The sequence below is a fragment of the Mesocricetus auratus genome, unplaced genomic scaffold (genome assembly GCF_017639785.1).
Source record: "Mesocricetus auratus isolate SY011 unplaced genomic scaffold, BCM_Maur_2.0 Super-Scaffold_100054, whole genome shotgun sequence".
Lineage (NCBI taxonomy): Eukaryota > Metazoa > Chordata > Mammalia > Rodentia > Cricetidae > Mesocricetus > Mesocricetus auratus.
In genome coordinates, this window is record NW_024429231.1 from 2,358,316 (window position 1) to 2,382,338 (window position 24,023).

At 52.4% G+C, this 24,023-nt stretch overlaps 3 protein-coding genes across 4 annotated transcripts; all 3 read right to left on the bottom strand.

The window, feature by feature from the left end:
• Window positions 1–278: 278 nt before the first annotated feature.
• Ftl (ferritin light chain) lies at window positions 279–2,044 on the bottom strand. Its single transcript, XM_005084714.3, has 4 exons — window positions 1,727–2,044; window positions 1,353–1,499; window positions 782–907; window positions 279–605 (listed from the first exon to the last, which is right to left on the bottom strand). The coding sequence occupies exons 1-4, from the start codon at window positions 1,826–1,828 to the stop codon at window positions 432–434; spliced, it is 549 nt and encodes a 182-aa protein (XP_005084771.1). The 5' UTR covers window positions 1,829–2,044; the 3' UTR covers window positions 279–431.
• Window positions 2,045–3,713: 1,669 nt separating this feature from the next.
• Bax (BCL2 associated X, apoptosis regulator) lies at window positions 3,714–9,281 on the bottom strand. 2 transcript variants are annotated; one of them, XM_005084711.4, is made up of 6 exons: window positions 9,159–9,281; window positions 8,653–8,704; window positions 8,415–8,561; window positions 7,566–7,701; window positions 5,190–5,294; window positions 3,714–3,975 (listed from the first exon to the last, which is right to left on the bottom strand). In XM_005084711.4, exons 1-6 carry the CDS (start codon window positions 9,193–9,195, stop codon window positions 3,871–3,873), a joined length of 582 nt encoding a protein of 193 aa, XP_005084768.1. In that variant the 5' UTR covers window positions 9,196–9,281; the 3' UTR covers window positions 3,714–3,870. The 2 variants fall into 2 exon arrangements, with proteins under 2 accessions (XP_005084768.1, XP_021091447.1); XM_021235788.2 differs by lacking the exon at window positions 9,159–9,281 and having other exon boundaries at window positions 8,415–8,551; window positions 8,653–8,979.
• Window positions 9,282–13,199: 3,918 nt separating this feature from the next.
• Window positions 13,200–22,894, bottom strand: Dhdh (dihydrodiol dehydrogenase). Its single transcript, XM_040736174.1, has 7 exons — window positions 22,740–22,894; window positions 21,978–22,089; window positions 20,572–20,735; window positions 17,774–18,026; window positions 16,801–16,925; window positions 14,145–14,292; window positions 13,200–13,685 (listed from the first exon to the last, which is right to left on the bottom strand). Exons 1-7 carry the CDS (start codon window positions 22,827–22,829, stop codon window positions 13,576–13,578), a joined length of 1,002 nt encoding a protein of 333 aa, XP_040592108.1. The 5' UTR covers window positions 22,830–22,894; the 3' UTR covers window positions 13,200–13,575.
• Between the last annotated feature and the right edge of the window lie 1,129 nt (window positions 22,895–24,023).

Genomic DNA, 24,023 nt, shown 5'->3' on the forward strand with positions numbered 1-24,023 from the left:
AGGGAACTGGCTTCATCTTCCAATCCTAGCCACCTTTCTTTGTATGCTTAGTCTGCTATCCTCTGAGTAACAGGGCTTGCCTATGGAGCCTGTTCACTCCCCTGCACAGTAACAAAAGAAACCAAGGACTGCGTGCAGCAGCTCCCAGAACCTGGATCGCCTGAGAAAGCAAGTGTCAGCCCCTCGTAGGTAGAGATTCCTCCAAGACACAGGTTCCCACAGAAAACAACCCTTTCTTCCTCCTGTGACACCCTCACAAGTATAGAAACATCATGAGCTGCTGTTTCAAAAAGCTTTATTTTCACTTGGTCCAAGACCTGGGAGGGGCTCCAGGGCGGTTACAAAGCTGCCTAGTGGCTTGAGAGGTTCGGGTGAAGGTCCTGAGGCTGGCTGGTGCAGAGCGGAGGGAGCCCCTCGGAAGGCGAGGCCTCCTAATCATGCTTGAGAGTGAGGCGCTCAAAGAGATACTCGCCCAGAGCCGGCTGGGGTGCGCCAGTCTGCGCTGGCTGGGCCGCCACCCTACGGATGTTGGTCAGGTGGTTGCCCATCTTCTTGAGGAGCTTCACCTCCTTATCCAGGAAGTGGCTTTCCAGGAAGTCACAGAGCTGCAAAGAGAAGACAGTCGTCAGAAGCTGTGAACAGGAGGTTCAGTATAAAAACCCCCAAGAGCAGGTAGCACTGGGTACGGTTCTTACACTCAGGAGGACTATTGGGAGCGCAAAGCCAACACAGTAGCCACGTCTCGCCAAAGAAGGGAAAAGGGAATTAGCAAGGAACTTACATGAGGATCCGTGTGACCAGAACCCAGGGAATGAAGATCCAAGAGAGCCTGGTTCAGGTTCTTCTCCAGGGCCAAGGCAGCTTCCATGGCTTCCTGGGTCTTACCCCACTCATCTTGAGATGGTTTCTACACAGAGAATAGAAGGTTAGAAGCAGCCTTACACCCTGCTGAAGATAAACTGACTACACAGGGACGTGTGCACGGCGGAGAAGCATTTGGCCCACGTCTGACCCCACCAAAGGGTTGGGAGCAGACAGGCGATCTCCACGCTGCGAGGCAACCTGGTCTACACCATGAGTTCCAGGGCTACGAGGTGAGACCCTGCCGCCCCCGAATCACAGCAGCACGGCGGGCTGAACTCTCACTGCGTCTTGCAACCTCTTGAGACACAGGCGTTCGGGTGCCTCTACCCACTCGCCCAGAGCCCACGCGGGGTCCTGGCGTGTGAGCCGCCAATCCCCAGCACACGACACCCCCCTCAAGGACGGAAGGCAGAGCGTCCCAGCAGTCGGACCGTCACCGGCTCAAAACCAAGGGATCGCGTGGGTGCGGTGTCCGCGGCTGCTCTTACCTGCACATCCTGGAAGAGTGCGCGGCCCCCGCGGTCGTTCTGAAACTTGAGGAGACGCTCGGCACCCTCGCGCTTCTCCTCGGCCAATTCGCGGAAGAAGTGGCCCACGCCCTCCAGCGCCACGTCATCCCGGTCAAAATAGTAGCCCTGCGGGGAGGGAGATTGCACACCAGTTAACGCGGCGTGGTGGCGCAACCCTCGGGAGGCGGGCGAGGCGCTCCGCGATCTCGAAGCCACTCTGGTCAAAATAAACTCGGGCTGCGGGGCCCAGGGGAGGCCGGGGCACGAGGTCGCCGCCCTGGACGGAACAAAGGGGCCCGCGCATGCGCGGCGGGGAGGGTGCGGGCCGAGCGCGGCGGGCGGCCCGTACTCACCAGAGAGAGGTAGGTGTAGGAAGCCCGCAGGTGCAGGTTGACCAGGCGGTTCACGGCGGCTTCCACTTCGGTGGAGTAGTTCTGACGGATCTGGGAGGCCATGGCTGATGCGCTGTGGGGAGCGAGCCGCAAAGTGACGGTGCTGACTGGTCCTGGGCGCCGAGGGCGGCGAGGAGACGGTCCCAAAGGCTGCGGCGGCTGCAGAGGCTGGGAAGCGGCTGGAAGCAAAGGGAGTCCCCGGGGCTGCTCCGTCCAAACACTGTTGAAGCAAGACGCAGACCCACGGGACCTCCGACGATGCTCGGCGGCTGGCGGCCGGACGGCTCCCTTTATAGGGCGCTGACCCCGCCCGGGGGCGGGACGGCCGAGACAGGGCTTAGCCAATTGGCGCTGGCGTGGGGCGGAGCCGGAGGATTCTACCTGGCCAATCCTGAACTGGGGGGGACTCTCGGCCCCACCCTCCCCTCGTGGTGGGCGGGGAGTCACGAGCCCGGAGCGCGAGGCCGTTGTGAAATGGAGGCTTGGGGGAGGGTCGGGAGGGGGGCGGCCTCGGGGGCCGCGTTTCCGAGACCTCCAGGGATTCGAGACCGCGGGGTCATTGCGACCCCCCGGGAAGGGATAACGTTGAAGCCCTTTGGGTGTGCCTCACAAAAGGCGGCTCTGGGGCTCAAGCGAACAGGAGTGTGGGTGGGGGGCATCCGTAGTGCAAAGAGAACCCCCGTGTGCTCAAGACTTGCCCCACGTGGATGTTTGGTATGGGAGGGGCGCCCAGAATTCTAGGGTTCTAGGTTCTCGGTGAAAACTTTTTTTCTGGAACCTTCTAAGGGAGGTTCTGAAGCCTAGAGGCTGCCTGCAGGATGGAAAGGGTAATTAGAGAGCCTGGGTTATCGCTTGTGCTCTTATCTCCGGTGCTCTGGAAAAGCAAGGTGACACATGGAGTCCTGGTCAGCTTGCTGGACTGGGTCTCATGGTACTCCGTCAGGAGACCTGTTTTTCTAGGAACTCAGCTTTGCATAGAAAGAGTGTTGCCTTGGGGAATTTCTGGGCTGCCTTTCCTGGAGGCAGCTTGCTCTTTTGGAGAAATCCCAGTCTTGAGGACGAGAACTCGGGACCAGATTGTCTTCAGCCAAATACATGCTAGGTCCCAAGTACGACAGGACGGGCTCATACCAGGATTTCAACCTCGGGGACTTGAGGAGGGCAAACTCAAGAGAACTGCCCATCGAGGGAGAGGTGCTAATTCAAGAAACTAGAAAGATTGGTCGTGGGTGCTGCCCTGGGGTCTGGGAAATGGCCCACCACATGCTGCTGCGGACCTTGGTGCGAACTGTGGCCCAGACCACACTGCTGAGTCACGCTGAGCTCAGCTCCGTGGTGGTTATGGGGTAGGGCACTGACCTCACCCTGGCTGGCAGCCTGTTGTCCCCCTGCTCTGAGGGCCTTGGTGGGGGCTGTGGCCCCTGTGGTTGGCTCCCTTTGGGCAGTTTTATCTCTGGGGGTGGCTGTCCTACACATATCTTTCTCCTGACTTGATGTCTGCGGTGCCCTGTTGATTTGGGGGCCAGAGTTACTCATTAACCACAGCACTTCAGAGCCTGATCTTCGGCCTCCAATGGACCCTGACAGGCCTGGATGAGGCAGTAAAGGTGGAAAAGAGAACGGGAAGGGAGGGGTGCAAGAGACGCTGAAGGCAGGGTCAGGGTTAGGGAGTGTGGCCTCAGAAACTAATAGGAAGCCAAGGACCAAGTCCCCCTCAAATATCCTCCTTTCCCTGTCTCTTTTGGTGCCTCTGGCAATTCTGCACCTAGGAGTTTGCTCCAATGCCTCTGGCCTCCCAGGCCTGCGGCTTACAATGCCTGTCCCCAGGGTAAGGACAGCACTGAGCGGTGTCTTCCAAGTCCCTGTTTGGCTGCCTCAGGTGGACAATGGGCCCAGTGTCTGTGATTGTGATGCCAGCTGGGTGGACACTGGACCATACACTCCAAAGTGGACCTGAGGTTTATTGTCCCCTCCCCCAGGCACCATTCCCACCCCTCCCAATAATTACAAAAGTAAGAAAAATGCCTGTCCCCATCCCCATTCTTCCCAGAAAAATGCCATAATTTATGAAGAAAAGACAGTCCAAGGCAGCGGGCAGGGAGGCCTCAGCCCATATTCTTCCAGATTGTGAGTGAGGCAGTGAGGACTCCAGCCACAAAGATGGTCACTGTCTGCCAGGTGGGTGTCCCGAAGTATGAGAGGAGGCCATCCTGGGAACAGAAACACCTGTGTTACTTCAACAGCAAACTGCAGGGGAAGGGTGGGGTGCGGCAGAGGTCACGTGAGGAAATGCTCTGGGGATCCCAGGCCTATAGTCACAGCACCAGCACTCAGGAACTAAACCAGGAGGCTTACAAGTTTAACGTCAACCTGGGAAAAGTGTTGATACTCTCACTCAAAAAACAGTACTGAGAGGCAGAGGCAGGTGGGTCCCCGAGTTCACGATCAGCATATCCTACACCAGCCAGGGATAGATACACTGAGAAACCCTGTCTCAGGAACCCCAAACAACCCAGGGTCAGCGAGAGGGCTAATGTGGGAAAGGTGCGTGTCGCCAGGCCTTGAGCAACTCAAACTCCATCCCCAGAGCCAACAGGGTAGGAGGCAAACTACCCCGACTTCCACACAAGCATACAAACATGCCCCCCAACACACAATCCCAAAACAGAAAAACAAAATGATTCCAATCTGGAAGTGGGGGCCCACACCTGTTATCCGGCACGTGAGGGGGTAAGACTGGACTAGTGTGGGCTACACAGTACCTTCCAGACCAGCCTTGAGCTACACACATGGCCCTGTCTCAAGAGAAAGGAGGACAGAGGCTGCAGCTGAGCTGGAGAGCACAGGGCCTCACAAACTGGCAGGATGATCACAAGTTCAAGGGCGCCTTCAGCTACAAAGTTTGAGGCCAGTCTGAGACACATGAGACGATCTCAAAAAAGAAAAAGCAAGCTGGGGTCAGGGGTCACCGTGCATTTAGGGCTCCTGGAAGGGAAGGAAGGCAGCTTTCTGATGGTAGGGATCAAGTCAGGTCACAAAAAAGTCAACGGGTACCAGGTGCGGCAGGCGGGCAGGGAGATGTAAGGACAGGTATCTTAGGCCTCTGCGGTGGCCCTTGGTTCTACAGAAGTGGTTCTCAACCTGTGAGTCAAGACCCCCCAAAAGGGGTCCCATCTCAGACATCCTACATATCAGATATTTACATTGACCTCGAACTCAACAGAGACGCGCCTGCCTCTGCCCCCCGAGTGCTGGGATTAAAGGTGTGCGCTACCAACGCCCATACATTATGATTTCTGGCAGCAGCAATGAGATACTTTTATGGTTGGGAGTCACCTCAACAAGGAACTGTATGAAAGCGTCACTGCACTAGGAAGGTTGAGAGCCACTGGTCTAAAGTGTGACAAGGACTGAGGGGTCTCACCCAGCCACCCTGGTCTTGGATCCAGACAAGCAGCCGCTCTCGGAGGAAGTCCAGTGTCCAGCCCATGATGGTTCTGATTAGCTCGGGAACTTTGGTGCACAGGGCCTGCAGGGAGCGGGAAGGTTACACAAGAGGTCTGAGTCCTGTGCACACTCCTGGAGGTGGTCCCAAGCCTCTGCTTTCAATCTCTACTAAGCAGTCTCTCCCCCTCCTCCCCAGGACTCCTCACTGCCCTCTAGATAAACACTGGAAGACAGGAAGAGTAGTATCCTAGCTAGCATGTATGTGCCCCTGGTTCTATCCCCAGCACCCAAAACAAACACTGAGAGGAAGAGAGCTAGGAGCAGGATGTTTGAGCTGGCTTGCAGGGTGCAAGACACCTAGGTTTTGGTTTTTGTCTGTTTTTTGAGACAGGATTTCTCTGTGTAAACCAGGCTGGCTTAGAACTCACAGATCCAACTGTCTCTGCCCTTTAGTGCTGGGATTAAAGGTTTATGATGCCACCACTCTTGGCCCAGACACCTGGTTCTTTGGAAGGACAAGGAGGCGGAGTTCCAGGACTGTAATGGACTAAGTTGTACTTCTGGGTCCCTGGGAACAATGGTGATCTGGGAAAGCCCACAATGCCCATGTGAAGACCTGCTCCAGTCTTGCTCCTTTGATCTGGAACTTGTGGACTAAAGCCATTCTTTTGCCATAGCTTGCTGGGAGATACACACACTGAGAGCTCTGGCAATCCACCTCTTCATGTCTATTTCTCTGATGCAGGTTGACTGAACAAGCCGCGACCCAGCAATTCTCGGTCCTAAGCCACCTCTAGAGAGGCTAGGCTCTGTCCCTCCACCTTTTTTTTTTTTTGGTTTTTATGAGACAGGGTTTCTCTGTATTGTTTTGGAGGCTGTCGGTCCAGCCCGGCCTCGAACTCACAGCGATCCGCCTGCCTCTGCCTCCTGAGTGCTGGGATTAAAGGCGTGCGCCACCACCGCCCGGCTGTTCCCTTTTTTAAAAGATGTATTTATTTATTATGTGTACAGTGTTCTCCCTGCATATACATCTGCATTTCTGAAGAGGGCACCAGATCTCATTACAGATGGTTGCTGGGAATTGAACTCAGCACCTCAGGAAGAACAGCCAATGCTCTTAACCTCTGAGCCACCTCTCCAGCCCTAGAGAGTTTTTTAAGACCAGATAAGACCACCTACTGGCAGTCAGGACTTGCTCTCTTGATTGGAACAATGCTCTCTTCCCAGCCAGTACTTGGGATCCCAAGGGGACTACTGCTCAGACCACTATCCTTCTGCCTCCAATACTGAAGTCCCATCAGCTCAGCAAGAAACCACATCAAGCAGATGTGGCGGCATGGACGATGGCATGGACGATGGTCAGAGTGTACTGAGCATATGACAGTGCCACTAAAAATAACAAACAAAATATGGAAGGAAACAGATCTGCCTCAGTCTCTCTGCTCTAACATATCCTGCCACCGCCTGGTCTTGAATGCTTTCCAGATCTAAAGGACCTTGAACTCCTAACCCTCCTAGGTCCAAACAAGCGCTAGAACTGCAGATATGTTCCAGTCACACCCATGCCAGGTGCCAGGCAAGGCCTCAACCGAGCCGTACTCAGGCAAGGCCTCAACCGAGCCCTACTCCCAGCCCTTTTCTGTATTTTGTTGTTATTGGTTTTGTGTGTGTGTGTTTTTCAGACTGGGGTTCTCTGTGTAACAGCCCAGTCCTGAAACTCGCTCTGTAGACCAGGCTGGCCCTGAACTCAGAGCTCCGCCTGTCTCTGCCTCCCCAGGGTTGGGATTAAAGGCTTGCGCCGCCGCCACCACCACCACCAGGACCTTTTTGTATTTGTATATGGTGATGGTAGATAGAGTCCAAGGCTTCACATATGCTGTGCTGAGGCCCCACTACTCAGCCACACCCCTCTCTCCTATCATGCCCATTTCTGAGGTCTGTTTGGTTTTTTTTTCAAACTAGGTTTTAGGTAGCCCAAGATGGCCTGAAACTCAGTATTTAGCTGCAGTAAACCTTCAACTGTGACACTCCTACTTCAGCCTCTTGAGTCCTAGAATTGCAGGCATTAAGCCACACCAGTTTTCAGGCCACCTACCCTAAGAAATCTCCCTAGACTTCTCTGATGCATCTCAATATTGTACCTTACCTCAACCTCACACCTGCTGACCAACCAGAGCTCCGCCACGGCTTAGCTTGTTTTGTTCAGGGCAGAGGCTAGGAGCTGGGGTCAAGGCCATCAATACGTCTGTTGAATACACAGCCCCCTTCCTCCTCCACCCCTGGGCCTCAGCACCCCCAGGTGCCCACAGACCTGCGGGCGCGTCTCTGAGCCCAGCGCCCTGTAGCTGCCCACCTTGAGCACCAGTTTGCTAGCAAAGTAGAAGAGGGCAACAACCCGGCCCCAGTTGAAGTTGCCATCGGCAAACATGTCAGCCGCAACGCGGAAGAAGACCTCTCGGGGGGAGTTCGTGTCCACATTAGCAATCATCCTGCAGGAAAGAGAGGGACAGATGCTGGGCAGGATGGTCAGCTTCAGTACGGGAGTTCCCACATCCTCCCCAGACTAAAGATAAGGAAACAAAGGTCAGAGCCAAGCTGAAAGGGGAGATTACAGGGGCTAGGAGGGGGACAAGACACCTAAGAAAGCAAAGACAGCGAATGGTACCTTGCCTTAGTTTCAAAGTCCTGGGGAGTCACTGACTGGGGCCTCAAGCATGCTCTCCTACTATCTATGAGTGGAGGGTTAGCACATCTACCGTGAGTGGCGCTGAGGTCTGGCTCACTGGCTGACACCTGCCTGTGACCCATCAGGAGGTGTCGGAGCCAGCGGCAGAGCACCCGCAGGCGTCTGCCAGTGATGTGGGTTTACGGAAGAGTATGTGCGCGGCATCCACCAGTGAGAGACTTAAAAAGTACAGCCTGCCTAGAATCCACCAACCAAGGGCTGTGGGCCCGGCCCAGCAGCAGAGCACCTACGGAGAACCTTCCAGTGACTCAGAGAAGACTTGCACAGGGCTGGGGCTGCGGCTCGAGGGTAAGGGCTGGCCTACCATGTAAGGAGACCCTGAACTCTATCCCTAGCACAGAGTGCCCGAAGTCAGTGGTGGACACCCGGTCCCTTGGGGGGACAAGCATGTACAGTGCCTGCGGTCTTGAGGGGGCAGGAAATCCCTGGATGGACCCCAGGCTCCAGGAACCACACCTCTGCAGCTCCATGTTGCTGTCCAGCTCATCTCCGATTCGCCTGAGACACTCGCTCAGCTTCTTGGTGGATGCATCCTGGGGCGGCGGCTCCAAGGTCAGCTCAGGTGTATCCCCTGCCATCCTCCCAGCTCGATCCTGGATGAAACTAGATGTGAATGGAAGTGGGGGAGGGAGGCGCAGAGTGAGAACCGAGTGTTGCTCCTGAACCCGCCCCACCACAACGGCGCCTCACTCACCCCTGTAGCAAAAAGGCCCCTGTCTTCATGATCTGCTCAGAGCTGGTGGGCCCTGGTGGAGAGAGGAGGAAAGGCGTGCCTGGACTCCTAGGTTCCGGGAGGAATCAGGGGGCTGGGGAGGCTCATGACCCTGACGGGGAGAACTCAGTGTCCGAGCGGTGAGAGGCAGCATGGAACGCCCGGGGACTGCTACTGATGGACAGGGGGCGGGACCCGGCCTGCATCCCAGCTCCTCCAAGACTGGGACAGGGGACCAAGAGCAAACAGACTCCCGGCCCGAGGGGCGGCGCTGGGACCCGGCCCAGCCCAGGCCACCAGCAGGAAGTGGCGCCGGCGACAAGCCCGGGCCTGCCCGGGGGCGCGCACGCGGATGTCCGCTCTCTCTCGGGGTGCGGGTGCGCCTGGCGGAGTGGATCCGCGCGCCCCAGCCCGCTCCCGCCCGAGCCCAGAGCCGACGGGATCCCGGGTTCCCTCCACCGGGCCTCGTCCTCAGCCTCCCGCCTCACCGCCGCCTCCGAGCTGCTCCCCCGACCCGTCCATCATCGCCGCTGCCTCTCGCCGGGTGCGCCCCGGGCGGCTGCAGCGCGCCCAGGTCACGTGACCGGCCGCGGACGTGCGCCGTTCACGTGGGTGCCCCGCAACATGGCCCCGCCCCGCGCGGGGTGAGGGGGCCTATGTCACTAGAATGCGCGTGCGCAGTTCTGCCTGAAGCCAAACCGGTTCCTAGAGTTTGCGTCCTCCTTTGTTTTTTTCATAGCCTTGTAGTAGAGAGCACTACGGAGGCTGAGGCAGAAGGATTACGCCGAATTCAAGGCCTGCTTACGATATTCAACAAAGCCTTGTCTCAAAACACAAAAACAAAAACAAAAAAACCGAAACCAGTGGTGATGGTGTTCATTCGTCATCCCGCATTAGGAAGGAGCCAGCAAGGATTGTAACCTTAACTAATCTGGAAAAAATCAAGACAAATAACAAAAGCAGACCAGGGTGATGGCCAACACCCAGAAGATCATCAGTCTTGAAGAGAGTGAAACAGGAAGACTGCCAAAGAATTTAATAACATCACTGTAATTATATGTGCAGTGTTGATTGTTGGTGACTCTCACCTACGTAGATTTCCCAAAAGGGCTGTATTTATTTCTTCTCAATTCCCTAGGATCTAGAACACCTATTGACTCATGGTTGTCTCCAAATGTATCTTTTTTTTTTTAAGATTTATTTTATAGTGCTTTGCCTGCATGTACGCCTGCGGGCCAGAAGAGGGCACCGGATCTCATTGTGGATCATTGTGAGCCACCATGTGGTGGCTGGGAATGAATTCGGGACCTCAGGAAGAGTAGCCAGTGCTCAGTGGAGCCATTTCTCCATCCCTCAAATGTATCATTCAATGCCTAAGATTTATTCACTTTTTTATGTGCATTGGTGTTTTGCTTGCATGCCTATGCTTGGTGTGTATGCTTGGTGTCCATGGGAGTCAGAAGAGGATGCTGGGTCTAGAACTAGAGTTACAGATGTCTGTGATCCACCATGTGGGTGCTGGCGATACAACCCCGGTCCTCTGCAAGGCAACAAGTGCTCTTAACCTCTGGGACACCTTTGCAGCCCTGATTTTATTTTTTTTTAAGAGAGTGGGTTGTTGAGCTATAGAGTGTCCTTGGCAGAGTGTCCACCATGCATAATATGATGAGAGAAAACCACCAAGAATTTTTTAATTTATTTTTGTTTTTTCAAGACAGTATTTCTCTGTGTAGCCCTGGCTGTCCTGGAACTGACTTTGTAGACCAGGCTGGCCTCAAACTCACCTGCCTCTCCCGAGTGCTGGGATAGCATGTGCCACCACCGCCCAACATGTGGTTTTGGTTTTCTTTCTTTGTGTGTGTGTGTGTGTGTGTGTGTGTGTGTGTGTGTGTGTGTGTGTTTGAGACAGGATTTCTCTGGAGGTTGTCCTGGAACTCGCTCTGTAGATCAGGCTGGACTTGAACTCACAGAGATTCACCTGCCTCTGCCTCCTGAGTGCTGGGATTAAAGGCGTGCACCACCAACTCCCAGCGCTGTTTTGTTTTTTCGAGACAGGATTTCTCTGTGTAACAACTCTGGCTGTCCTGGAACTCATAGAGAGCTCACAGAGCTCTGCCTGTCTCTGCTCTGGAGTGCTGGCATTAAGTGCCTGTGCCAGCAATGCCTGGCCAGCAAGTACTCTTAACTGCTGGGACTTTCCAGCCCAAAGCTCTGTATTTTGTTAAAGCTGAGACCCCAATGAATCACTGCCAGACAGGATGTAGTCTCTTGTTTGTTGATGAAAATACAATAGCCAGTTGAAAGAGGATGTCTGCGACCCACATACTTTCTCTGCTTGTGGGTAGTCACACAGGCTGTGGGCTCCAGCAGTCACAGCCACTCTAATTTTTTCTTTGTTCATTTGTTTTTTGGGTTTTTTGTTTAGTTTTGTTTTTGCTTTTTTTTTTTTTTTTTTTTTTTTTTGGTTTTTCGAGACAGGGTTTCTCTGTGGCTTTGGAGACTGTCCTGGAACTCGCTCTGTAGACCAGGCTGGCCTCGAACTCACAGAGATCCGCCTGCCTCTGCCTCCCGAGTGCTGGGATGTTTTTGCTTTTTTGTTTTTTGAGACAAGGTTTCTGTGTGTAGTCCTGACTGTTCTGGAACTCACTCTGGAGCAGGCTGGCCTTGAACTCAGAGATCCACCTGCCTCTGCCTCCTGAGTGCTTGGATTAAAGGTGTGCACTACAAACCACCTGGCTAATTTTTTTTTTTTTTTTTTTTTTTTTTTTTGGTTTTTCGAGACAGGGTTTCTCTGTGTGGCTTTGGAGCCTGTCCTGGAACTCACTCTGTAGACCAGGCTGGTCTCGAACTCACAGAGATCCGCCTGCCTCTGCCTCCCGAGTGCTGGGATTAAAGGCGTGCGCCACCAACGCCCGGCCCTGGCTAATTTTTTTAGATGTATTTATTTTATATGTATGAATCTTTTACTTGTGAGTGAAAAAAAAAAGAAATGTAAAAGAAAGGACTTGACTGCTCCTAGGTTTGTGGAGGAGAAAGTTTATTGTAGATAAAAGAAGAGTGTGATAGAGGCAGGAACATCTGGAAGAGTCCACAGTGGACCTGACCAGACTGACCTGGGTCATGTGGGAAGAGGAGGGGGGACAGGGAAGAGGGAGACGGGGAAACCAGGTGCAACAGACAAGAAGCAAAGATACAAAAATGGGCGGGTAACCAGAATGCCTGGGTTCTATAGGGAAGAGCCTCTGGGGGAAGGGCAGCCCAGCCCTGGGTGGAGAGGTCAGGGCTGAGGGTGGGCTGTTCCGTGTTGTCTCCCACGACGGGCGGGGACGAGGGGTTCTGGGAGAAGCTGGCAGCCCTCAGCAGTTTGTCCCAGGGCTTGGGACCTAGCAGCCTACGAGTATGTGTGTGTGCCCATAGAGATCAGGAGACCCATCGGGGTTCTCTTGAGCTGGGGCTAAAGACAGCTGTGAACCACCCTGTGACTGAATCTGTATCTTCTTCAAGACCAACAAGTACTGTCAACTGAGTCATCACTGCAGCGCAGTGTCTCTGTCTGCCTCCACCCGCCCTCCCCAGCCCCTCCATCCCCTCTCTAGGGTCTCACCTCGTAACTGGCTGGCCTGGAACTTACTATAACTCATAGAGATCCTCCTGTCTTTGCCTTCTGAGTGCTGGGATTAAAAGCTAAAAGCGTGCACCAGTATACCCGGCTGCCACCCCATCCTCACTCACTTCCTAGCAAAGAAACAATCTCCAGGAAAGAGAGCAGGATGGACAGAGTCACATGACATAGTGTCACCCTGGCAGTATTAGTCACCAGGCATCCCACATTCCTTCAGGGTCATTTTGGGTTCTCATTGTAGGAAAATGATCCTGCCCCTCTGCCCAGCCCACTGCTCTGTTATGCCATCCTGGGTTTTGCCCCAATAAAGCTCTTGAATGAGGTTTCTTACGTGGTGTGACGGTGATGTTCTTTAACTCCAGACCACCAAGATACCCTTGGACCAGAAACCCTTTCACTCAAAGGTCCCAAAGAAGCACCCAGGTGGGCTGCAGGACAGGCGATGACTGCGTGTACAGTGAGGACTAAGCCAGCACCAAGCCCCGTGTGCCAGACTTCAGAACTGATATCCCCCACCTCTTCCAATGTGGTACCCATTGCCAGAAAAACGCCAAGAATGTACCGCAGGAATGGCCAGAGTCACCATCCTCTTCCAAACCCAGGAAGGAAGAACAAACCGTCCAATTCCAGTGCCATGGGTACCTCCTCCTGGAACATGTGACCGGAGTCCATCACTGGATTAACCCTTACATGTTAGCTCCTCACTAGCTCCTTCGATTGTGTCAACGTCATGTTGAGAGAAGAATATTCCTTGCTGTGTACTAAAAGTTCATACTTGTCGTGAAGTTAGATGGACTAAACCATCAAACTTATTTTTATAGAAAAGTTATTGATAATAATCTTGTTTTAAAAAGTCTATATATATATATATATATATATATATATATACTCTTCAGATATACTGAAATAGTTTGAGAACCTTTATTAAAGTTAGTCAACTGCCTGAGTTTTTAATATTGGACTTAAGTATTTATTTGTTGTGCATCGACTCTGTTGGATTCAAAAGCATTGTAGGAGTGGGTGATGTGTTCTAGCACCTTTGAGCATTTACGTTATGGAGAGTATGTTATTTATACACAAGGAAATCTATTTTATGTGATTATTAGAATTTCGTGAAATCATGTAGTTGCAAATAAAAAGTAGTTTGAGGCATAAAAAAAAAACAAAAGCAAGCTGTCTTATAGGAGGCTGCTTTGCAAAAATAACTCCAAAGCAACGAGGGTCAAGCTAGTGTGTCCCAAGTAGAAAAATTATCGCTTGCCACGTACAACCCAGGAGTAGCATCAGCATTTATCCTGGGGGAAGGTGACTCCAATAGCCTTCCTCGCCTCCTCAAGGATTTCAGCCAAGAGCTCACTCTCTGCCAGAGGAACTATAGGACTTTCCTTAAGACCTGGAAGGAGAGAGCACAGGAAGAGCCTTTCAAAACCCACACCAAACACCAAAAAGACTACAATTCCCAGAAGCACCGGTGTGGAATAGGTGGTGTGGTTTAAGAAGATAGATGTCCCTGGGCCTCCTGGGAAATGTAGTTCTTGAGAGCTGTTTTTGCAGGCTGTGAGTTGGTGGCGCACGCCTTTAATCCCAGCACTGGGGAGGCAGAGGCAGGTGGATCTCTGTGAGTTCGAGACCAGCCTGGTCTACAGAGCGAGTGCCAGGACAGCCTCCAAAGCAATACAGAGAAACCCTGTCTTGAAAAACAAAACAAAACAAAACAAAAAAAAAAAAACAAACAACCCCCCAAAAAACAAAAAAAGAAAAGAAAGAAAACAAAACTCTGTTTTGGCTTCAGGTATGAGGGAGCTCAACATCACGATTAGACTGGTCCCAGGCTGAGTCCTCCACTCCTCACCTTTACGAAGGCACTCGCGGACGTGGTTGACTTCATAACTCAGGCATGATCCGTTTAAAAAGTTGTACCCTTTCCCCAGGACAGGCGGAGGGAACTCTTGGTGCTCGTCGTTCACCACCAGCTCTGTTGGACACCATATTTTGCTTATCTGGAGGAAGATGACAATGACTGCTTCACGAACAGCCTGATACGGGAGCTGGGGGTTTCTCCCAATCGATTTGGGAGGCTCAAGCTTGCCTTCTGCCGGGTTGGGGTTGAAGAGTTTGCTCCTTAGCAATGATCCTGTCACACTAAGACCTGTCTGCTGTCTCCCCAGAATCACAACTACCATGGGCTCGAGGACCTCCTTCAGCCCAAGTAACGAAGGCTGACTACACCCCCAGGTGTCAGGATTGCAGGCCGGCATCATCACTCTTGGCTCCCACAGTTTTCTTTTCTTACTTTTTTCTTTCCTCGTGTAGCCCAGGCTGGACCCCCAACCCAGCAAAGCTGAGGCTGATCTTGGAATTCTGATTTTTCTGCCTGATATTATAAGTATGTAACATCATCATACCTGGTTTCCATAGGACACCTTCTGTAGAGACCCTGCATCTGGCTTGAAATCTGAAGTGTTACCATCAGGCTAACAACCTTTTGTGGTTGTTACCTTTTGTTTGAAGCGTTTGATTCTTTTTTTTTTTTTTAAGATTTATTATGGGGGCTGGAGAGATGACTCAGCAGTTAAGAGCACTGATTATTCTTCCAAAGGTCCTGAGTTCAATTCCCAGCAACCACATGGTGGCTCACAACCACCTTGAATGAGCTCTGATACCCTCTGCTGGTATGCAGGCTGAGGATTGTATACATAATAATAAATAAATAAATAAATAAAGATTTATTATGTGTACAGTGTTCTGTCTGCATGTATCCCTGTCTGCCAGAAGAGGGCGCCAGATCTCATTACAGATGGTTGTGAGTCACCATGTAGTTGCTGGGAATTGAACTCAGGACCTCTGGAAGAGCAGCCAGTGCTCTTAACCTCTGAGCCATCTCTCCAGCTCCAAAGTGTTTGATTCTTACCTAAGTTCTTCCTGAAGGATTCTCCAGCCTCTGGTCTACAAAGCAAGTTTCAGGACAGCCAGAGTGGTAAAATAGAGAAACCCTGCCTCGAAAAACAAAATGATGTAAATTCTGTAACAATAAAAAAGCTTTTTGCAGAGCAGTGGGCAGTCAGTTCCCAAGAAGCTGATTCCCCTGCTTTTGCTAAGTCTACATTCATCCAAGGCCCCGGGCAAAGAAGAACACTGACAGCCTTCCTTCTACTCTGGTAGAGGACTGGAAGGTAAACTAGCCCTCCGCCCTCTTGTAGAACAGAATGGAAACTCTGAGATGACAACTTGGACACAAGGTGAGGATGGTAGAAATCCTTCAAAATGCAGGAAAAGGTTCAAATCATTGTAGTTTGACTTGCTGTATATATGAGTTCTCTCTCTCTCTCCCTCTCTCTTTCCCTCTCTCTCTCTTTGGCTCTTCGAGACAGGGTTTCTCTGTATTGTTTTGGAACCTGTCCTGGAACTCCCTCTGTAGACCAGACTGGCCTCGAACTCACAGAGATCCGCCTGCCTCTGCCTCCCGAGTGCTGGGATTAAAGGCGTGCACCACCAGGCCGATTTCTTTCTCTCTTTTCAAGTTTTTTGCATTGACGTGTTAGGGACCACACACACTCCCAGCTGTGCACTAAGTAAGTGCTCCACTCCTGAACCCCACACAGCCCCTCGCTGGGGGATTCTAGGCATGTGCTGGACCTCTCTGTCTCTAGAGTCTCTCTCCACTTTTTATTTTTGAAGGTCTTGCTGAGTAGTCCAGACTGTCCTTGAAATCCCTCCATAGCCCAGAATGCCTGGAACCATGATTCCCCCTGCCCCGCTAGGCCCAGCAGGGTCTCCTTTCTTTGCAAGCTAGGTAGCAAATGCAGGTTACCATACACACTAGCCATGCCTTCCACTGAGCTATGCTTTCTGATCAAAAATAGGATTTCTTTTTAGCAACAGCATCCCAGGAATCCAGGAAAACTGACCTCTATTAATAAACAGATTGTGTCTGGAAACAACTGCAAGATCCCAGGCCGTCAGCTGTGTGTTTAGAACCGGAACTGTTCACAGCACAGTGGGTGGGCCTGGGAGCTCCCGTCCAGTATTGGAGCCCAGCTGAGTTCTCAGCTTCCTCACTGTCATGGTGTGAGCAAGCTGTGTGGAAAGCTCCCATTGCTACAGCCCAAACTGGTTCAGCCTCTGCGTCCTTCCCTCATTGATGCACTGAGCCGAAATGGACCTTCATCAGTTACATGGCCTCTGCCAGACGTTCGGTCCCAAGAATAGCAAAAGTGGCCAATGCAGATGGAAATAACTCGGGGCTGCAGAGTGACTGGGTGCCAGAGCACATGGTTAGCAGTCAGGGAGGCCAGGCTTCCCTTCCCAGCACCAAAAACCAAACATCAAAAGAACTAGCTTGCCCTAAGGCCCAGACTATGGGGCTGTGACCTCAAGGCCGAAACCCCACCCCTTGGCTTGTTAAGGAGTCTGAAGTCTTAAAAGCAGGGTAAGAAAAAGCTTCAGCCCTCGGGTCCCCTCTGGCGGTGGCTGCACAGGCCCCAGCACTTGGGCGTGTAAGGTCTCACCTGGGCCATGCCCTTGGTGCCGCTCACGTAAGCCGTGTTGGGGAGGGTGGAAGTGATGCTGCAGGTGAAACTGCCGTGGACCCCTCCTGGGTACTGCAGAAGCACACTGACCGTGTTGTCCACACCTGTAGAAAGCACAGGTCAGCTCGGGGCAGGGTGGGGCACGGACAGACTGCACACGCCTCCAACCTTGGCCCGGGCACGGGCAGACTGCACACGCCTCCAACCTTGGCCCGGGCACGGGCAGACTGCACACGCCTCCAACCTTGGCCCGGGCACGGACACACTGCACACGCCTCCAACCTTGGCCCGGGCACTTGGCCTTTTTGTTGCTGCTTTGTTTCATTTCGTTTTTGTTGCTTTTGCTGGGTTTTATTAGTTTGTTGGAGACAGACTCTCCTGGAGCCTGGCTCATGCCTGTCCTGGAACACGCTCTGGAGACCAGGCTGGCTTCAAACTCACAGAGATCCGCCTGCCTCTGCCTCCCGAGTGCTGGGACTAAAGGCGTGTGCCACCACTGCCCGGCCTTGTTTGTGTTTCTTAAGTAGTAACAGTTACTTCAATTCTTCATAAACTCCCACAACACCCCTATTATTAACATTTGATCATCAAGCCAGTCTCAGATCACGTGGTACAGTGTCAGTGCCTGGCCAGGAGCAGAGGGTGGGCTTGGGAGCCAGGGTCTGAAGGAGACGTTGGGCCCCGCCTACTTTTCCGGGGCTGCCCAAGTTCTTTGAACTACATTTCCCAGAAAGCCTTGAGCGTGGCCACCCGCTTAAACCACGTATACATGTGTCCCTGGACATTCTGGGGATGGTAGTTTCTTAGGTGTCTAGTGCGTGGCTAGGGAGGGTGCCCCTCAAGGAAATCCTCCCGTTATCTAATTTGGTTTCTTTGGTGGGGGTGGCGGAGTGGGGCGCAGGAGATTGAGAAGCAGGCCTCCTATTGCCATCCAACCGAGGGTACGCAGTACCTGTTTCATGAATGGTTCCCATGGCTGAAATCTTCTCCGGCTTCAGCGCGCCAAAGACCATGGAGAGGAACTGGACGCAGTAGATGCCTATGTCCAGCAGGCCGCCGCCGGCCTGGCTCCAGTCTGTGGCCCGGGGCAAAAAAGTTATATCTCTCCCCATTTCTGCCCGGGCCACTTGTACGTCCCCGATAATTCCTTGGGCCAAAACTTCCCGCAAAGCCTCCATGGCAGGAAAAAACCGGCTCCAGATGGCCTGCACACCAGAGAGGGAGCCCAAGGAAAGGGAGGCGTTAGTACTCAGAAGGCGATGAGCCACACCTCTCTCAGGGTCCTAGTCCTGAGGGTAATCCATCGCCCCAGCATAAGGTCCTGCCTTGACCTACCCCCTGGGGCCGTCACCCCAGCTTTCCTTTCCAACTGTCTGTCCTACACGTGGTTTTGTTCATGTTCTTAGACGGGGTATTGTGTAGCTCGGGCAAGCTTCGGACTCACTATGAAGCAGAAGTGAGTCTCAGTTGAGGAACTTCCTAGATGAGATTGGCCCGTGGGGGAGTGTCTTGATTTTTATGACAGGCAGCTGAGACCACTGTAGGCATCCTGGACAGGTGGACCTGAACCCAGAGCTTGGGTTAGAGAAGCACTCCATACACTGAGATGACATCTCTAGCCTTTTAAAAAGCTCTAAATTGGTCGGCATGGTGTGTATGCCCTTATTCCCTGCACTCAGGGGTAGAGGCTGGTGGATCTCTGTGAGTTTGAGGCCAGCCTGGTCTACAGAATTGCCAGGCTATAGAGAAATCCTGTTTCAAAAAAACAAAAAACAAAAAAAACCAAACCTTTACCTGAAAAAGGTTCTACGCATCCCCCTCTCTCCAAACCCCCTCTCCTCTCTCTCTTCTGAAATTGAACATGGAAGCTAAAGAACATTCCATGCAGCCTGAGGGAGTCTGTCACATTTGATAAGGGTAACGACAGCCATCACACTTCAATAAGCAAGCTGGCTTCCCTTCTGGGTGACTTTTTGTTTTGTTGGTTTTTTTTCCTTTTGATAAAGGGTTTCATGTATTTCAGGCTGGCCTCAATCTATGTAGCCGGAGATACTTGCACTTATGTAGGTGCCCCCAAAGGCCAGAAGAGGGCGTCAAATCCCCTGAAATGAGTTACAGGTGACTGCAAACAATCCAATGTGTGTGCTGATACCTGCCTGAACTCTGGTCCTCTGGAAGATCAACCAGTGGTGTGTGTTTCTTCGGGTTTCTTGAGACAGGGCTTCTCTCTGTGGCTTTGGAGACTATCCTGGTACTAGCTCTGTACACCAGGATGGTCTCAAACTCACAGAGATCCACCTGCCTCAGCCTCCAGAGTGCCGGGATTAATGTCATTGACCACCACCACCCAGCTTCAATCAGTGTTCTTAACTTCTGAGCCATCGCTCTATTCCACCACAACCCTTTTTTTCTCCCTCCTTCCCTCCCTCCCTCCCTCTTTCTTTCTTTCCTTCATTCTTGTCTTTTCTGTTTTTGAGACACAATCTTGTAACCCTAGCTGGCTTAGAACTCACAAAGGTCCCAATGCTAAGATTAAAAGTGTTCACCACCATGCTGGGCCTCTGTCTCCGTCCTAGTGTTGACGGAAGTGAGCCACCGCGCGGCTTCTTGTGGTGCTGAAGACGGAGCCCAGGGCTTCCCGCATGTGTGGCAAATACTCTGTCCACAGAGCTGCATCCTCATAGTCTCTTTAGCATTGCTCGGTTGGCTTGCCTGCCTTCCTTTTCTCCTTCCTTCCTTCCTCCCTCCCTCCCTTCCTGCCTTCCTTGTGTAGCTCTAGCTGGCTGGAAATTTGCGATGTGGACAGAGCTGGACTTGAGCTCACAGAGGACCACCTGCCTCTGCTTCCTGAGCACTTGGATTGAATACCTGACTCTTCTTGGCTGACTTTAGAAACGTCACTCATTTCAGGGGCTGCAGAGCTGGCTCAGCGGTTAGGAGCAGGAGCACTTGCCACTGCGACACAGGACCCAGGTTTGGTTCCCAGCAGACACACAGCGGCTCGCAGCCTGTCCAGGGTGTCTGACACTGTCCTCTGTGCTCCGTGGGCACCGAGTGTACACGTGGCATAGTAAATGAATAACTAATAAAACGTTTTTTAATCACTAATTTTGGAAGTCACACATTCTGGTGGCAAATTTTTAGTCTCCCGTTAGCTTTGGTGTAGATGACATCTCTGGCTGGAGCCATGTAACGGGTTAAAAGCTGCACCGACTTGAAGGTTCCCTCCCCTGTGTTGGAGATGGAGCTCTGGAAAAGTATCTCTTCATTATCTCCTGTTCTGCAGGAGAAGGAAGCTGTGTGTGCCCTGAAGCTACAAAGGCTGAGTCACTGTTCTCATCTGCGCTTTCCTCAGGTCCAGAGAGTGAGCAGTAACCGGAAGCTGAGCACGCAGCGTGTACCTCTGGGACGCTGAGCTCTTGTGTGCTATGGGACTCTCCTGAGCTGCTGGCTGGCCTGACACACAACCCCACAACTCCCTAGGTAAGTTTGCAGCAGCAAAATGCTTCTGTCTTTGGTTTTCTTGCTTTCCAAATAAATGCTATTCCTCACTTGACCTTAGTATTGGCCTCTGCACGTGGGGAGCAGTGGACTTGGGAATGTGCCTTCAGCAGAGGCTAGATGCAGTTACATCCTGGCCACACCAAGATTCTGATCTGGTGGCATTTTGACAGTGGGCAAGCTTGGGCAACCGTGTTTACTACTGGCAGCTGATGGTTTCCGAACATCAGAAGGGCCCTCCAGGCTTACCTCCATAAGGAAGATGCCCCGAGAACGGGCCTCTGCAACCATCTCCCGGACCTCGGCTGCATTCACACCCATGGGTTTCTCGCAAAGGACGGCCTTGCCCGCTGCCAGGCAGAGGAGCACCGCTGGCTTGTGCTGGGGGTGCTGTGTGGCAATGTAGGCAACCTCTAGAGTAGAAGGGAGGAGTCAGCAGCACACACAAGAAGAGGCCTGTCCGCCAGCGTTCAGGGCCAGAGTGCTGTACTCAGTCCTAATCCTCTCATCAAGAGACTACCAGGCTTGGGGCTGGAGAGATGGCTCAGACGTTAAGAGCACTGACTGCTCTTCCACAGGTCCTGAGTTCAATTCCCAGCAACCACATGGTGGCTCACAACCATCCATAATGAGATCTGGCGCCCTCTGCTGGTGTTCAGACATACATAGAGACAGGATGTTGTATTTAGAATAAATAAATAAAATCTTTAAAAAAAAAGAGTGCAAAGCTTAAAGGCATATGTAGAAAAATTATTAAAAAAAAAAAAGAGACTACCAGGCTTTTGGGAGGCTGATGCAGGCGGATAGCAATTTTGAGACCAGCCTGGACTACATAGTGAGGTCTGTCTCAAAAAATCCAAGGGGCCAGGCATGGTAGCGCAGGCCTTTAATCCCAGCAATTAGAAACTGCAAAGCAAGGCCGGCAGAGCTCTGTGAGTGTGAGGCCAGCCTGATCTACATATTAAGTTTTAGGCTAGCCAGGGCTACACGGTGAGACCTGAAGAGGAAGATTACCATACACAGGATGGGGATGCCATACGTTATTTTATTAGGGAGGAATCAGTTACGAGAGAAGCTGAGAACTGAGGTCAGAGCTCTGCTGGTCTCCGACCTCCAGGACCCCAGGAGAAAGAGTGACCTCTCCTTCCTTCCCCTGTGTCTCTGCCTCCCCCTCACGGGTACATGAGATCTCTCCCTACAGGGACCCTCTCTCAAAATAGAGCAAAATGTTGGGCTGCAGCTCTGTGGAGCCTAAATTGTGAGATTCCATTCCCAGTGCTGCAAAATAAATTCTTAACAGATTCCCAGCCTCCTGAGAAACTTAAAACTTGCCCTTAGCTCCAGTGACCCGGCATCTAAGCACAACTTAACACAGTTCAGCCAGTCTCCAGCCAAGTGCCTTCCCATTAACTCTGCCTGCTACCCCAGCTGGACCCCACTTCCCCAGAAGTGTACCTGCTTTATCTGGGGGAAGGGGTGTCTTAGAACTTGCTCTTGTAGACTAGGCTGGCCTTGAACTCAGAGATGGGTCTGCCTCTGCCTCCTGAGTGCTGGTATTCAAGGACATCAGGTGCACTTGTTATCACACATTTACCACAGCACAGGAAGAGGCTGTTCCGACCTCTGCCCCCACCTCCAGCTTCGAGGCCACTCACCCACGTTTGGGTCCTTTGCCAACTCCTCATAGGAGCCATATGCCTTGGGGATATCGTGTTTCTGGGCAAACTCCTTCGCCCGGTTCAGGTCCCTCGCAGCCACTGCTACCACCTGGTGTCAAATTCAAAGGGTTGAGGAGGGAGCTTTGTAGAAGATAAAGCAGTTGGGAGGCAAGCAACGGAAGGGAAGTTCCAAGATGGCCATGGAAGATACTGCTGTCTGAAGGGGGGGATGGATGCTGGAAAAGCCAGACTGACTTATGCTCAGGCCAACCCAAGCTACAGAATGAGTCCAAGGCCATCCTGGGCACGTGACAAAACTCTGAATAAATAGGAAAATGAGCAGGGCGGTGGTGGTGCACACCTTTAATGCCAGCACGTGGGAGGCAGGGGCAGGCGGATCTCTGTGAGGCCAGACTGGTCTACAAAGAGAATTCCAGGACAGCCAAGGCTACACTGAGAAAGAAACCCTGTCTTGAGAGGAGGCAAAGCAAAACAAACAAACAAATGAAAGTGAGGGCCCAGTTCCTGACTGCACAAGAGCTCCTCCTCCGAGTGGCTAAGAGACTCCCTGAAACCTCAAAGCACCCCAGGTTTAGACTGGGTGAAGAGGGGGGACCTGAAAACGAGTCCCCTGTGGCCTTGAGGATCACACCTCAGCGTCCCCTTCTCCTCTCAGAGGCATCTCAGACCTCGGGACCCCACCCTCACCCCCGGGCCCCACTCTCCCCTCAGACTCAGGGACTCCCACGGGAGGTGCACCTGGTGTTCCGAGGGAGGCAGTGAGCACAGCATGGTTGTAAAGTCGTTGGCGATTAAGCCAGCTGACACGATGCCCCAGCGCAGCGCCATCGTCACCGCGGATGCTATGGACAACTTCTGCCTGCAGCAGCTGTCCCTAGTGGCTGTCCCTAGGGACTGTTCCGCAGGCCTGGAGGTGGGGCCAAGGCGACCATGCACGGCTTGGCTCCACCTTCAAAGCAGCAGGACTTTGCTCTCTGTTTTGGGTGAGATTTTGACTTTTATGGATACAACTGCAGAGTTCTCAGGGAGAGAGAAGTATTTCTCCAATGCTACGCTCTGCCCTGGGCTCCCCCCCCCCCACTTTTGACAGTGCCTCACTCTGCTGCCCAGGCTGGTCTGGAATTCACAATATGTATAGTCCAGGCTGCTGACTTCAACTCAAGGCAATCCTCCTGCCTCAACTTCCTGAGTGCAGGGATTACAGGTGTACATCACCATGCCTGTCTTTTGAGTGTCCTTTTACTTTTTATTTTGAGACCGGGTCTTGGTATTTTTAGAAATTGGTCTGTGTCTCAAGGATCCGAAGTATTTTTTGCAAAGCAAAATCTGTAGACAGGGGCATAGCTGCGCCTAATCAAGCAGGCACACACACCCTGCAGGGAACCACTGGGTTTGGTTTTGTTGCTCAAGTGTGTGTGTGAGTGTGTGTATGTGTGTGTCTGTGTGTGTCTCTGTGTGTGTGTGTACGTACGTGCACCATGTGCACGCCTGTTGCTTAGAGGTCAGAAGAGTGTTCCAGTGGCTGGAGAGATGGCTCAGCAGTTAAGAGCACTGGCTGCTCTTCCACAGGACCCACGGCCAGTTTCCCATGGCAGCTTGCAATGTCTTTAACTCCAGTTCCAGGAGACCAGTGCCCTCTGTCCTCTGTGTACACCACACAGGCACAGCGTGTACACAGATGTAGACAAGCGCACCCTCACACACAGATGTAAGGAAGGAAGGAAGGGGGAGGAGGAAGAGAGGAGCAGAAAAAGGAAGAAAGGAGATATGCTGGGCCACCTAGAACTGGAGTTATAGCTGCTGTAACCACTCATCATGTGGGTGCTGGGGACCTCACTTGGGTCCACTGCGAGAGCAGTGAGTGTTCTTAACCACTGAGCCTAGATTATGTCTTTACAAGTCCCTTTAACGGTGGAACTTATTTATCTTTTAACTTTTGGAGAGAAAAGAAAATACATCTCATTTACACCCTCTCGTCCCTCTTCTCTTACAACAATTTCATTCTGTCTTTTCTTCAAATTC

What these genes read in the sequence shown, in the direction of transcription:
- Ftl (XM_005084714.3), bottom strand. Translation starts at nt 1,828, where the DNA reads ATGGCCTCCCAGATCCGTCAGAACTACTCCACCGAAGTGGAAGCCGCC. An exon ending in CCTACACCTACCTCTCTCTG is followed by an intron (nt 1,500 to 1,726) that starts GTGAGTACGGGC and finishes CCCTCCCCGCAG; the next exon opens with GGCTACTATTTTGACCGGGA. An exon ending in CTGGTCACACGGATCCTCAT is followed by an intron (nt 606 to 781) that starts GTAAGTTCCTTG and finishes TTCTCTTTGCAG; the next exon opens with CTCTGTGACTTCCTGGAAAG.
- Bax (XM_005084711.4), bottom strand. Translation starts at nt 9,195, where the DNA reads ATGATGGACGGGTCGGGGGAGCAGCTCGGAGGCGGCG. An exon ending in GGAGCAGCTCGGAGGCGGCG is followed by an intron (nt 8,705 to 9,158) that starts GTGAGGCGGGAG and finishes TCTCTCCACCAG; the next exon opens with GGCCCACCAGCTCTGAGCAG. An exon ending in CTAGCAAACTGGTGCTCAAG is followed by an intron (nt 5,295 to 7,565) that starts GTGGGCAGCTAC and finishes CGCTCCCTGCAG; the next exon opens with GCCCTGTGCACCAAAGTTCC.
- Dhdh (XM_040736174.1), bottom strand. Translation starts at nt 22,829, where the DNA reads ATGGCGCTGCGCTGGGGCATCGTGTCAGCTGGCTTAATCGCCAACGAC. An exon ending in GCACCAAGGGCATGGCCCAG is followed by an intron (nt 14,293 to 16,800) that starts GTGAGACCTTAC and finishes ATCTTCCTCCAG; the next exon opens with ATAAGCAAAATATGGTGTCC. An exon ending in CCGCGAGTGCCTTCGTAAAG is followed by an intron (nt 13,686 to 14,144) that starts GTGAGGAGTGGA and finishes CTCTCCTTCCAG; the next exon opens with GTCTTAAGGAAAGTCCTATA.